Source organism: Geospiza fortis, unplaced genomic scaffold (genome assembly GCF_000277835.1).
Source record: "Geospiza fortis unplaced genomic scaffold, GeoFor_1.0 scaffold637, whole genome shotgun sequence".
NCBI lineage: Eukaryota > Metazoa > Chordata > Aves > Passeriformes > Thraupidae > Geospiza > Geospiza fortis.
This window is the reverse complement of record NW_005054515.1, coordinates 851,432-866,609: the sequence shown is the minus strand read 5'-3', so window position 1 is coordinate 866,609 and position 15,178 is coordinate 851,432. Positions and strand designations below refer to the sequence as shown.

The 15,178-nt window shown below is 40.0% G+C and overlaps 1 protein-coding gene across 1 annotated transcript in view; it reads right to left on the bottom strand.

Annotated features, from left to right (window-relative positions):
• The window catches only part of DNA2 (DNA replication helicase/nuclease 2), a 23,549-nt gene that overhangs the window by 5,227 nt on the left and 3,144 nt on the right, over nt 1–15,178 (bottom strand). The window contains exons 2-17 of the mRNA XM_005428969.3: nt 14,481–14,672; nt 13,923–14,106; nt 12,446–12,591; nt 10,880–11,005; nt 9,844–10,063; nt 8,642–8,759; nt 8,198–8,363; nt 6,800–6,994; nt 6,386–6,616; nt 5,307–5,423; nt 5,094–5,203; nt 3,868–3,977; nt 2,669–2,866; nt 1,381–1,574; nt 1,188–1,277; nt 903–1,095 (exon numbers count right to left, since the gene is read on the bottom strand). Coding sequence (XP_005429026.2) covers nt 903–1,095; nt 1,188–1,277; nt 1,381–1,574; nt 2,669–2,866; nt 3,868–3,977; nt 5,094–5,203; nt 5,307–5,423; nt 6,386–6,616; nt 6,800–6,994; nt 8,198–8,363; nt 8,642–8,759; nt 9,844–10,063; nt 10,880–11,005; nt 12,446–12,591; nt 13,923–14,106; nt 14,481–14,672 — 2,590 coding nt within the window. The remainder of the gene's footprint in view (nt 1–902; nt 1,096–1,187; nt 1,278–1,380; nt 1,575–2,668; nt 2,867–3,867; nt 3,978–5,093; nt 5,204–5,306; nt 5,424–6,385; nt 6,617–6,799; nt 6,995–8,197; nt 8,364–8,641; nt 8,760–9,843; nt 10,064–10,879; nt 11,006–12,445; nt 12,592–13,922; nt 14,107–14,480; nt 14,673–15,178) is intronic.

The window sequence follows — 15,178 nt, the reverse complement described above, 5'->3', positions numbered from 1 at the left end:
CATTCCTGGGAAATATTTCTGTTTAGTTTAGACATTTTTAGAAATTTCTCTAAGCCATCAAAGTAAACACTGCTTGTTTTTAGCTCACTGAAGAGATTCTACCAGAACTGTTGGAAAAAAAAAACATGAATCCTGTACAATGTCAGAGAGCATAGAAACAGTGGTGAGTTCTGACCACAGCATAAAAGATCATAAAGTTGATAATTATATAAAAATTATATTATATTATTGGCAAAACACAGTATTAATAGGAATCAACACATAACCTGTTAAGGAGGAAGAAAGACTCATAATGCAATCACCAACTACAGTGACAAGTACTGGAGACCACAAACAGGTACTAATTTATTCATCTTTTTCCCCGCGCATTTAAACTCTTCCTCATTCTTCCTGCAAGTCAGTTTCTTTGCAGAATTTTTATCTGCACTAGAATTTTACTTTCCCAGCAGAATTCTGGGTCTCCATGAAAGGACCTAAACCAATTTATCCATCCCCTACATTTCAATGTGTAGAATGTCTGCATAACTCCATGGAGAATTGCAGTTTTTGCTGCCACTGGCTCACAGCTTTGCCACACTCACCCTCAGTCGATGGAAACAAGGCCATTCCCTGCTGGCAAGGACACCCAGAATGGCTGCACACTTTGAATAGGAAGAACTGAGTTTAAAGTCCATTCAATATTTTCTGAAGTAGTATCTAAATTCAAGTTTTCAGCTGTTCTCAGATGTGATGTTTCCAGCAGCAGCTGTACCACCCTGCCCAGCTCTGCCAACAGTGCCAAGGATGTTTTTGTGTGCTGCACACTTCACATGATGCTGGAAAAACACTTTCTGAAGTTCCCTGTTTCACCCTACCTACCCTGAATGAAGTTTTACATGCTGAAAGAGCATAATGAACTTTACCTTCTCTGTGTTCAGAAAACACACAGGTGTGTCTGGATCAAGGACTTCTTTCAGCCATGACTTTGAAGCATCCCCAAGGTCCAGTTTCAATTTCTTTAGGTTGGGCAAGTTAACAGTGGCATTTGACACCTTCTCTGAACCACATTCCAGTTTACCTTCATATACCAGCATGTTACTCAATGACATAATCTTACTAAAGATTTAAAAAACAAGAAAAGGCATAAAAATCTCACCATTTCAATCCCACATCAAGAACACATCTTAATAAATAAATGTTGAAAGTACCTATTCATTCTGTATTGCACAGTTAATTGGACAACAGCATTTTGGTTTTGTTCCAGCCTTTTAAATAAGCTTTCACTCATGCCAAGATCTCTGTTACAACACAAAGACAAAAATCAAAATGTGTCAACCAGAACACTGAAAGAGCCTTCCCAGAATCTGTGACTAGGAATTGCCCAGCAGCATTTTATCTTACCTTGCTTCTGCATTCAGCACAAGTGGAGGCAGCTGCTGATGATCCCCCACCAGCACAAACCTTTTGGAGCAGAACAGTGGGCCCAGGCAGACGAGCTGGCTGATTTGGGAAGCTTCATCAACAATGCAGAAGTCAAATTGCTTCTGAGCAAAGATGGGGTGATTTACTCCCATGCAAGATGTTGCTACCACTGGCTGAAAATTGAGACACACTTCAAGGATAAAGTACATTTTATATCCTTTAGCACTATATTCTCCATATTAAAAGAAAAAAATATTTCCCATTAAACTGAACTAAACTGTAAAAATCACAGAAATAAAATTATTTATCCTTGAAATCAGACCAACATCACTTAGATATATATTGGTCTGACATATTCTTGTATCAATTGCAAGTGACAAACAAAACCAGCTTTAGAGCAGACTGTAGCATACAACTTGTTCCTGTCATGTGTTCAGAGTGATGCCAGGTTCTATTCATGGACAATTCATGGAGTGTGCCGAAATGACTAAGTGAAAAATCAGGTGGTGTGGGGTTTTTTTCAATACTGAAGAAAAGATAAAACAACAACAGCAGCACAGTTCTCCTCAATGCTGTGCTTCCACTGCGATCCAAAATGACCAAAATAAGAAATGCCAAGTCATTCCCCTTATGACTTCAGTCATTCCCCAGCAATACTTATCAATAAAAACTGGCAGCTTTTGTGAAGTTGGCATGCACTCCAACTCCCATCAAACTTTATTCTTTCAGTGGGTTTAATTTAAAGCTGCCACTGACTTGTATGACCCAGCTGCCATTATGGCTTGCATTAACATTCACACAGACAGCACTAATATCTCAATCAGAAATAAGGCTTTGGCCAGGTCAGCTCCACAGCATTCCACTTCCTCTCCCCCATGTGCTGATTGTACTGATGGCACAAGGAGCACCAGTGGGAGGGAGAAAGGACAAACAGCAGCAAAATGTAAATAATGTAAAGGAGGCTGCAGCAGCCCATCACAAAACCTCAGTCAGATAAAACCACTGGAGTCTTTGGGGCTTATTACTTACAATGATGAGTTACTTTGAGTGGACATAAACAAAGCTTCTCAACTTGCAGACTTAATGTAGGTCATTACTGGCTACAAAGAAATTGAAACAATGCAGAGGTTGAGTATCTCTTTCAGCTCAGATTTCTTACAACAGTACACACCCTTGGGATGGGTTCCTTCTCTGCAGCATCCAAACAAAATACAAATGTAATTATCTTTAATAATTTGAAGGGCTAGCAAAAAACCATTTTTCTCACCTGACTATTATAGACCTCTTCCAAATCTGTTACAGACTTAATTGATCTGGACCTGCAGATTTCTTCTTCTGTATATTTCTGAATATCTGGGTGAACCTTCTGAGCTCGGCCCAAGCGCAAGAAACCAACTTTGAATACAGCTGTGTGTGTAAAACTGGTCAGAAGGACACTAAAGCCACAAGCAGAAAGAATTCTCACCTAACGAGTAGCAAAGGGAAAGAAAAGGAGAAACTGTTAAGGAGAAGCAGAAAAGGATTCATCTACAAGAATCAACAATCCCAGGTTTGCTAAGGTGAAAAACACAAGGGGTTTTGGAGGGAGCCAATAATAAACATGACCCTAGTCTGAATCAGTCTCCCTGGCCACTGCCAATGTGGGCAGCAGTCCTGAGGGTTCCCATGGCCAGCAGGCTCACAAGGCTGCTCACACAGAACCAAAACCTGGATGTGCACTCCCAAGGAACTGCACTCCAAGATCCCCAGTGTAAGAAGCAGCCATGCAGCCTGTTCCCACAGCACTGCTCCCATGGCACTGCAGCCACTGGAGGTTCAGGCAATGGGCTGATGTGAAGATAGCAGCCATGCAGGCTGTTCCCACAGCACTGCTCTCCTTGGCAATGCAGCCACTGGAGGTTCAGGGCAATAGCAGCAGCTCTCCAGCCTCCTCCTTGCATGAGCTGATGACAAATGGAAGCAAGGTAGCACTGCTCTTTCATGAAAAGCTCACTCAGCCTGAATGCAGTATGCTCCTACAGTTCTCTCCTGGGCAAAAGAGAAGCACCAGCTAGAGGAGACAGGAGCAGACTGCACATGGATGCAGCCCCACAGGTTCATACAATCCACAGTGGCTGGGGAAGCCAGTACTGCTGGCTACTTCCTCTTTTGAGCTATAACTCAGGATTTGAAGACTTGCTGATATCTGGAGCCAAAGAATTTTAACACTAAAGCATCACAGAAATGATTAAATATCACACTTCAATCTCCTCCCTCCCACATACATTCCTACACAAGCAATTGACCATCCTACTCCACAAAATCCAATTTTAGTTCTACCAAATATAGGTTAAGCAAAAAGAAGTGTGTTTCCTTCCTTGAAACTATACAGATACTGTCAGATTAAATCATGACACCACACAGCTGGTTTAATTCTATCCTCTAAATCTCACCAAAAAAATTAAACTCCAAGGTACATGATCTTACCAGAGCACATATTGTAGTTGTTTTTCCTGTTCCAGGCATACCCACAATAAGTGTGTAGTCTTTTGAAAGTAGCACTTGTTTCATTGCCTGTTTCTGAGGCTTATTTAGACCTTTCAGAAGGAAAAGCAAAATTAAATTACTACACTTCATCAAAACTGTAATAATTACTAAAGTCACAGCAAAATTGTAATTTCCTCTTTCACTAAAGCCCTTAATAGAGGTAAGAACTGAGCAAAGTCTGTAGGTTTTAATGAAGATATGACATTAAACATAATACACAAGATAAGTAGTAAAAGGTCTGCACTATGGTCCTAGAAATAAGTCACTGAAGACATTTTTATTTTTAGACCTTTTGTGACTTTTTTTTTTCTAATATCTTAATTGACCACCTCCACATATTGTGTCTGGGCATTTGTGTTTGATCATACCACTTTCACATCAAACACACAGCTCACAGCAAGGGCTGATGGGCTGCACATGCAGCAGCATGTTGTTTAGAACAAACATCACAGCAGAGCTGGTTTGCCCCAGCCTGATGCAAACAAGCAGCACATTTCAGCTATTTGGACTAAGCAAAGCTCAAGCAAAGTAAGACTTCAAACTGAGTTTTTATAAAAAATTCAGTTTACTCTAAGACAACTCAGTTAAATTTATGTTTTCAGAGGCAACTGTGTCAGAGCACAAGGAAATATTTCTACCAAATACAAGATGCTGCCTCATACCTAAACAAGTTTTGTTTTTAAATAAATGCCACAAAGCATGACACTATGCTGACACTTGTCAACAAGTTAGCAAGAGTGATTGATTATACAAGTGAATGTTTCCACCAAAGCCCATCTCCTTCCTCTCCCCCTGTGCAAAACAACAACTAAATAAACTATCTAGTGCAATACAACATCCCTTCATCCCAAGAGGTGTCTCTGTCCCTTCCTCCTGTAAAGGTTACAGAGGGAATCACATGGCCCTCTGTCTGCAACTGCACACTGCAGCCTCCAGCAAAAGTAAAATAAAGTTGTGAACAGGATCTGATCAGGTCTTCCTGTGATTAAATGAGTCTTCAGCTAGCTGGAAGACATGCAAGGTAAGAACTTGGTTTTAATTTTTGAGCTGAGAACTATCACAGGACCCTAAAGTAGGAAAAACTCCTTATATTTATAGCCTGATAAATACTTTGGCTGTAGAGACATACTACTAAGCAGAGCACTTTGGGGAAAGTAATTTTGTACCTTTTAAAATATTTGCAACAGTTTCCTTTGCTTCAGGAGGAAGGACAGAGCTCAAGTGCTGAATAAAACATGGTTTCTGGAAGTCAATGATCAAGTTGCGGAGCCTTTCACTGTGGAGAAAAACAGGACAAAACTGAGTTCAAATAAGAGTTACCAGTTAAAAAACTTCATCTGAAAATATTAAAAGTGTGAAATTAAGTTGATTTTTCATACCTGACTGGGCAATCTTTCATCAATTTAGAAAGATTTTTAAAGGGGACTCCTGTACCAACATCTCCTTCATCATGATCCAACCTAAATACAGTATTCTTGGGGAGGTTGGACAAATTCCTGAAGGATGACAAGAACATGGATGAAATAATTTTGTTTACCAGTTGTATGTTGATTAAAGACTTATTACTACATGTTAAATGATATCTTCCAGAGATCCCAGAGTAAAGCAACAGCTAATTGAAATACACTATTAACTGATCTAAAGAAAGCATGAACCCAATGAGGCATAATAAAACATAAGCCCAATTTAAACACAATATAGACTGAACAATGAAAGTTACTATTAACACAGTAATTACTGTATCCATATAGATTCATGCTAGAGATGTAAGTCAATAGAGTTATAATGTGCTTTTATTCAAAGAACCTGGGTAAATAGGCATATATAGCAGGTACTGACAGTTTCAATCAAGGCAAGAGAATTTCTGAAGGGTACTACTCCAAAGCCAGTGGTGCATTGTGAAGGCTGGTCTGGAACAGAGACTAGATGGAGCTAAAGAATAAAGTAGGGATTTATTAGGAGGCCTCAACGGAGGATGCACCTTGGGCAGCACAAGAGCCCAGCCAGGGCTACACCCAAGGTGAACCAAAATGGTCACAAAATGGACAGCTGGTTATGGGGTCTGTCACTTTTATAAGTTTTGGTCCTATTGCATATTAGAGTTAATTGTCCAATTCCAGCTTTAGCCCATGCAGTCCCATCCTGCTTGTTTTTCTCTCTTCAGTCCACATTGTTTGTGCTCTTGGGCTGAGATTTGGATCATTTGTCCTTGATCCCCAGCTGGAGAAGGAAGTGTTTTGTCTCCCTGCTCTGTGCAGAGAGCTCACCATCCCAATGCGAAGCCCAGACTTACACACTAAAGCAGCACAGAATCTGAAAAATATAAAAGCTAAAACCTGAGGCATCCCCAGTAGGAAGAGTCAGGACATGTCACAGCTTTTTGAACACGTAGCAGCACCTTTCCTCAAGCCAGTGCCAGAGTGTTTGCAAACAGATACTTTTCTTTTTATCCTATTACCTGCCCAACAAACAGGAGACTTTTGTTCCACTGACTTCTCTAACATAGCCAGTAGCCAAACCAAGCAAACCCTTTTCCTCTCCACTCACAACCACTCGATCACCAACCAACAGGTTTGTCCCAGATATGGCACCATTTCTACGCTGGAAAAAATGTAGATACTGTCCCTCAGAAACTTCATGGACTTCATCAACTCTGATCATGTTTCCAACACAATCTCCAGCCTTCTCTCTGAAGGTATCAAAAAAAGAAATACTTCAATATTAAGATCCTCCCTATAAGAGAACTATTAAGAATAAAACCTCACAAGTTAAAAAACTATACCACCCACAACCAACCATCAAAACCAAAATAAAAAATAAACAAAAGGAAGGAAGGAAGCATCATTGACAAGAGTTTAGAAACTAAACCTACCTTTCCAAAGAAGGTGTCATCCATATATTTTTATATCCCTTTTTATGCTCTCCACTTTGCAGCTCCAGGGTTAACATCAGATACCAGAGGCTGAAATACTCCAGGTGGGAGGGTTTCAGGTGCTGGGTCTCTCTATCAATGACAGGCACCAAAGCAGGAGGAAAGGCCACACTGGCCATCTTCTGCTCCACAGCCCTAGGGACAGAACCAGCCACAGAAAGGCTCAGCCTGCATCCTTTTTCACCTGCAAGCCCATCTGTACACAACAACACTCCAAACACCCACTGTAACATACCAGAGAGATTAATTTATCATTACTTGAATAAAGTAGAACCTGCATCCTTTGTTCAGATGCATAATCTTGTATGAGTAACTTCACATCATCTCCATGATTTTGAAGGGCAGTAAATTAATCAAAGACCAAATAAAGGCATTTCAAAGATAATAACATATACATTTACAGAGTTTACCTTTTACTTCTTTTATTGTAACATACTATTTTGATATTTAGCTAAGCAATGGGGATTTAATAGTTAATACACAGGCAAATTTCAAGTAAATTTTTTTCAAAACTAAATATCAATAGACATTATACCAAATCATGCATTCAAAACACAAACAGAGAAAGAAAAGTTTATTCACAAGCAAATAGCTCTCCAGCTATATCCTGCTGTGGCAACAACTGAGTATAAGAAGCAGGATTTCACAGAAACATATCAGGTATCCCCACAAAGCTCCCTCAACATACACTTTGACCCACTAATTTTAAAAACAATCAGGCATTCTATTTCCACAAGACCACCCCCAAGGCTCTCCTTTTCTAACAAACCCCATTTGATCTCTTCCACATACAATTCTGGTTGGTTTTGTGCAGCATAGACACTAAAACTTGTAACAGTTGTTAAAACAATGCAATAACTTTGTGTGAAATTTTATGGAATATTTGCTCACTACTTCTGTTGACCAGGAGATGCAATAACACATCAGCAGAGTAGTATTAATGTATTACTTGTGTCATACCCTACAGGGAAACAATCTTCTACAGAGTGAAGCTGAAAAAGCGGCTCTCCAGCCAGAACTCAGGCCCAGAGATTGCCTCTAGCAGAGAGCTGCAAGAATATAGCTTTTTAAACAGATCTGTTATTGTCATCAAGTATTTTGTTGAGACTTATCTCAGATTTTGTCTTGCAAAAAGTGTACCTGAGCAAACATATTAAGTCTCTGTGAGATCAGGAGCTGAACCATAAAAGTTGTAGAGAAATCTGTAGAAGATTCTTTTGGGGTGGAAAAATCTTCAATAAACATAAAACTGTCAAGCACAAATATGAAATTATTATATCAAAAGATACAATTATTCAATCTCATTTAAAAACATTAGTCAGACTTTTTTTTTTTTACCTGCTGTATAGAAAGCAGTTGTGCATTTGGGAGCAATATTTACATGTTTGACTGTCATCAATCACAGGAGGCAAAGCAGCAAGCTGTGAATTCTGCCTTCCCACATCAGATTTATAGGTACTGTGTGTTAAGTAGAAGGCCACATGATTTCTCAACTTCATTAATTCTGTCAAGAAAAGGATAAACTAAGCTGATGGGTTTGCTTGTAACAATTTCTACCTCAAAAGTAATTAGCTATCAACTTTTTAGTCAACTAAGAACTGATTATTCAAAAGTCCTTGCACTGTATTAATAAAACAACTGAATTTTTAACATAAATGTTAGTAATGAGTGAAGTATCCCCAAGTACAGCTATTTTCATAAGAGTAAACTTTACAGTTATAAAGAAAGATTTTAGTAATATTTAAGAGAATTATGGTGTCCAGAGAAGGGGAACAACTTTACCTCTCCGGTCCATGCGAGCTCCAGACACAGGATACATTGTACCAGTTTTTAGATAAAGAAGAAATCCAGCTTCAGGATCCGCCCTCCGCTCTAAACTCAGCAATGTGTACAGAATAACCTGCAAACATTACACATAAATACATATTTACATCCTGCAATAGATATTGTTCCACTATAGCTGCTGTGGTTTAACCCCAAGTACCACACAGCTGCTCACTCACCTCCTCACCCTTGCTGAGGGTTCAGATAAAGGCAGTTTAAGATGGAAAAGAAAAGCCACACATGCAAGCAAAGCAAAACAAGGAATTCATTCACAGTTTCCCGTGGTTGGGCAGGTGTTCAACCACCCCCAAGGAGAGCAGGGCCCATCATGTGGAATGGTGCCTTGAGAAGGCAAAACTCCATCACTCCAAACCTTGCAGTGCCCCCACCCTTCCTCCTTCTTTCCCCACCCTAGACAGTGAGCGTGCTGAGCAGCTGCATGGTCTGGGACACCCCTTTGATCCCTGGGGTCCCCTGCCCTGGCTGTGTCCCCTCACTTCCCATCACCCCCAGGAAAGGCCTTGGCTCTGTGTGAGCCCTGCCCAGCCACAACAGCAACATCCCAGTGTTATCAACCTGTGCTCAGCACAAACCCAAAACACAGCCCACACTTATCTCCTGTGAGGAAAACCATTGCTAACCCCAGTCAAAACCAGCACAGCATAAAAACCAAAACACTTTCTAAACTGTATTTAGTTCTTCCACAATTTATATGGCTAAACAGTCATTATTATCACAAGTCTTCTAGAAGCTGCAAGTAGTAACTTTACCAAGGATTTAAATTAAAAGGTATCTTTAAAACCTTATATCAAGGCTACCATCTTTCTAAATCAGGCCAGCTATATGGAAATATGTGTAACTCTAGTTCCTGAAACAGTTTGCTTCAACCCCATATATGAATGTAGTAAGAAGAGACTAAAGAACAGACATTTCAGGATAAAAAACCCATAAGTGTGCTTGAAGGTGGTAAATGTGTACACTTCTTACTAGTAAGTTCACTTTAATTTTATACCAGGAGCTTTGGGCATGCCAGGATGAGCCATCCATGAATTTAGATTAGACCACATACAAAGTGTTTCATACTCCTAAGACAAAATAGGTCACCTAACAAAAAAGCACACAGAGCACTGACAGTGAAATGAGATGTTTGGTGTCTGTACCTGACTTCTGTGCTCTATGGAGTTGGATTCCTTGCCAGACTTGAGCTCTAAAGGCATCACCCGAGACTGTGCTCCAGACTGGCAATGGATTTTCACCCTGGCTGTAACATCAATCTTGCCCTTCAGCCCAAACCTGGGAGACCAGATATTCTCTTCAATGTCCAAGATATCTACAACCTCTATCTTAGAAGATACATCTTCTGGTTTGCCACCATTTGACCTAGGAAGAAAATTAAGCCAGAAGTTGACAATTTCCCTTTATTATTGATATTTAAACATTAAAATTGTGTTGCAACTAAATATACAATAGTTCTGCATTACAAGTGCCCTTTAGGCACTAACTTGAGAAATAAAATGCATCAATCTCACTCAAACTAATCTTCCCATTACCAGAGGAAGCAACATATCAGAAACTAACTTCAGTTAGTTTTGCTATTCACCTAAATTTCAAAATTAAAATGAGACTTTAAACTGTTTTTAATAGTTTTTGGTCTTTTCCCAATAACCACACTCTGTCATACACTTGACAGTAGGATATAGGTTTTATTCAGACCTGCCATTTCACTGAAACTTTAACACTCTATGGTTAAAATTAACAGCAAAAGCCACGGACAAGAAGAGCTGAGCAGCATTTGAGCAAAATCACCATTTCACCAAAGAAATCTTTTATTAGTCAAGAACTCCATTTCATTAATAGTTTCACATTCTGATTTGTAGTCTTGCTCATACCAACAGTAACTCCTACTTTAGTCAGCAGCTCAAATACCCTTGCTCTTCTCACTAAAAGCTCTGTTTTGTACCATGCTGCTTACAAGGATTTAAAGATTTTGAAGTCAGTTCCCCCTGAGGCTTCATGTCCTGCCCAGTACTCACAAAGGCAGCTAAACATGCAGCACAAGGGCAGCTCTACAACCTGTGAGGCCATGAATTAGCTCCAAATCACCCAAGAGATGTGCATAAGGAGTTCTAAAAATTTCAAGTGAACTAAACAAGTATACAGCATAGAAGGGTTTAAAATTTAATTCTAGCTTCTTACAGTTTTAGTTGCATTTTGTTTTGGTTCGCTGGATTGTGCATGAAGTCTTCTGCCCACTTAAAAAATGATGGCAAATATTCTTCAATTTCTTGCATGATTTGTGCTTGTTTCACATTTAAGAGATACCTAAAAAAATTTAAAAATACATGCACATGAAGGAAACAAAGTATTAAATCTGCTGTGTACTAAAGTGGTTTGCCTGGAGTAGCAACAAGATCATTGGAAGTAACTGCCAAGTCCTTATAAATATCTATAAAGTGTAGATAACAACAATTTCATAGAGGTTCAACTCAATTTATAAAACTATTAAGTGAACATCTGTTAAAAGAGATACACTATACCAGAACATCCATTTCTGATGTAACCTTTGAAACAACAGATACAGCAAAGTGAGAGCATCAGTGTGGCAGATGTGATGAAACAAAATTAAGAGTGTGACTGCAAGAAAGGAGTACCAGACTCATGCATTTAAACATGGCTATTCCTACAATTCATGCAAGGTTGAATAAAAAATTAAAAGACCATTTGCTTTTAGTCTGGATATCCTCATCTGCTCCTTACGTGCATTTTGACAGAACATGACACAGAATCTAATCATGTGGCATTAGACAATTCAGTGCTGGCAACCACTGGAAATAATGTCATTATTCTACAGCAACAGAGTGGATTTTGCACAAAAAGGTTCACAGGAGTGCAAATGACCACAGGCAGCAGACTTATGCAACTTATTTTTCAATCCCAATAAACAGAAGCCTACATATGCAAAAATGAACTGCAAATTAAGTTTCATGGAGGCCCAGAGGGACATAAAGGCATTTCAGCAGCCATAATTCAAAATATTATCTTCATAACAGAACTAAGAGTAATAAATCTTGCCACTACAACTTTAACTTCTGACTCATCTGGGGCCAACAGATACTTATATTGCCCAATATACAATTTAAAACAGTCTATATATAATGATTTTTAATTTACATGAGTAGAACTGTATTTTAATCAAGGCTGCAGTAAAATGTTAAAACTAACAGCCATTCATCTTCCCACTTTCTGAGGGAAATACTAAGCATTGCCTAGCATTTCTATTAGCTCTGCTGAGAAAATAAATTAAAGGTCTTCTAACAACTGAGACTTTTAACCTGATAAAGATATGAAATTAACAGAAATTCAGTTCTTGGTCAGTACAAGGTTCTAGGCTCATTGCTGAGGATCATAACTAACTATTTGTCTCATTCAAATCAGCTTTGGGAGATGCCTGGAAATCTGATGTTACAGACCCAAACACTGCAACCTGCTTGGCCTAAAAGTAAAAAACAACCATGCCACATACAGTTACTCCAAAAGAGTAGTTCAGATATACAGAAGTAGCTCAGCAGGGAAGGCTAATAAAATTACGCTATCAAATGGAAAATTATCTTAGTAAAAGATCCCTAACTTCCACTGAGCAAAGTCAATTAGCAGAACACTCTCCTGATAGCAGTGCTTTTTTTAAAGGCCAACTTAAATTGCTAGTTCAAAGTGTTCCTGCCCTGTCTTCCACACATAAAAAGCAGCTGTAATGCTACTTACATTTCTTTGAGGTACTTTTGTCCATACACAATTTTATTTGCTAGCTCTTGCACCTTTTCTTGTGTCAGGTCATTGGTTACTGATTGCTGGAAGATGTCATGAAGAATTGTCCCAACGAGCATTTGGGGTGAGCCTGACTCAGAGCCCTGCAACAGAAGGGATGTCACCATACCTGAAGATTTGTGCCCATTTCATGTCAACTCCTCTGCCAAATTTCTGGATTTTATTTGCTGCACATCACAGTCTGCACTTATTTAGCTACAAGATCATGACAGCTTTCACCTCACTAATGATTATCTGGTCAAACCTGCCTGAATTGAAGTGGGTCTCACCTATTGCTTTATCCCAACCCTGACAATGTCAGGATACAATCCCTTTGTGATTGGCAGGCAAGAAACAAAAGCACAGCTTAAAATAAATTTTGAGAAAGTTCTGCCTGCAGGCATTTCCTAGTGCAAATACTTACCTTTACAATCTTACACAGATTTCTTGCATGAAGCAGTTTCCTGTCTGCTACCAGCTCACAGCAAAAGCATCCCATGTGTCACCAAGATGGCTCAGAACCCATCAGCAGGGCTGGGCTCTGGAGACTCACAAGAACTGAAAGTGGTAGTAAATGACCTTACACAAGTCACTACCAAACAGCTGGGAACCTACACACTGTGGTATTATGGATCTGTTACAGACCAGTGGATTGCTCTCACAACAGGGGGATGGTGCTATCCCAGTCAGGCCCCAGTGCAATGTCCCAGCAATTATTTTATCCTCCTTACTCCTCTAATAAAGGATTGAATCTCCTGCACTTAATTTTCTTGTTCCAGCCACAGGTTCCCAGCCAGGCTGTTTACCACTCTATTAAAATTTCCTTATTAATTTGGATTTATATTCTTATCATGTCTGGAAGTTTTCATCAGCTGAGACTGGCAGCTGTTGCTTCTCTATTTATCAGCATATCTCTCATGTATCAACAAGGATACTACCACAAATATCTCTCATGTATCAGCAAGGATACTACCACAAGAAACTTCTCCTCTTTCCAAGATCCAGCAGCCGTATTCAGATTCCAGAGTTAGCCCACACCAATTAATAACTGAATTAGCCACATTTTTCAGAAGCTCTTAACTTGGCCAAGCGTGGTTATATTTTCACAGGGATGGCAAGAAGCATATCCCTCACAAAGGATTCATATCCATACAAAATGCAGCAAGAGATTATAAAAAAAATTATCAGAATTATAAGTGGAAAGACCATTTCTTTAGCCCAGTAGCTGCATTAAAGAGTACTGCATTATTTCAGGTGCAATTCTCAAAAAAACAAGAGAAGCTCAACCAGAGGCAGTTTCCACCCCAAATGATTCTGTGTTGTAAACATTATGAATTGCTAATAATGCCATTTCCAAGGGGCAGATTTCACACGGAGCTAAGGCAGCAGGGCCAGGGGAACAGGAGCTCACAGGCAGTGTGGAATGAGCACTCACCCTGAAGCGTTCACTCAGCACTGCCCTCCTCATGCAGCGAATGCTGCTGGAGATGGTGGTGCCCGAGAGCAGCAGGTCTGGGTACAGCACCAGGTACCCACTCTGGGCATTGATCACCCACGTGCCAGAGCTGCACTGCCCTTCCAAATGAACAATGTCCCCTGGAACCACCGGGACAGACTCCCTGCAAGGGAACACACCCACACAATCAGTGTTTGCAAGTGACAGACACAATGCAGCAGAAATAACACACTTTGAAATGCTGGGTTGGGTTTTTTTAAGGAGTTGACCTAAAGAAATCCTGAGAGTGAATAAAGGCATTTTTACAACGACAAAACTGCAAGGTAGCAGTGCCCACTCAACACACATTACCTGAGATCAGGTCTCTCAACATGATATCCATTACGCTACCACACTGATAATATTACATTAAACAAAGATTCTTTCAGGATCCCCTATCACTTTTAAGGCTGTAAAACTCAACTCACAGACAACACAAACAAAATTGAGTTAATAATCCAGTATTTCATTCTCTTTTCAAACATCTGTGTGGATTACCAGCCATTCCTAAGGATGCACAGCTCTCTATCTTCCAGTGAGGGGGAGGCTGTAATTGCCAGGTGCTTCTCAGGGTCACTTCCATTCCTCTGGATCACGCTGACCTCCAGCACACGGTATCTGTTGTTCAGCCCATTCCTCAGGATCGCATCAGGCGAGTCAGCCACTTTCTTCTGAAAACTGAAGTAACAACTAATCACAAAGAATACTGTGCTGTTTGAAAACAGCCAACCTACATGCAAAAAGAGGGACAGCTTCAAATATAAACCAAATTTTACCCCCATTCAATTTTTATAAATATTTTGTTCGGTTTTTTTTAAGTTCTGTACGGGTAGAGTGTAGGAAATCTCTATAAATATTAAGCAACTCGCCATTTATTACAGTTAGTCTTTCATTTTTGCGTCCACATATCCATAAGCACCAGTAAACTAATTATAACTGCACCACACACCCTGTGCTTGGGAGAAAGTTTGTATCTCCCTGCAGGGGTGAACTCCCACAGCCACACAAACACCTCGAACAGGGAGCAGTAGATTTTTACCCATTACCTGAAGCTGATTAGAAAACTGGTATTCAAGATTTAGCTTCCAATAGCCAAACCATGAGTTGAGCGGCCAAACCTGCCGCTCTCCTGACCCCGAGCGATGCCTGGGGGAGCTGCGGGGCGGCCGGGGCAGAGCCCACGCCGGGGCCCCGCC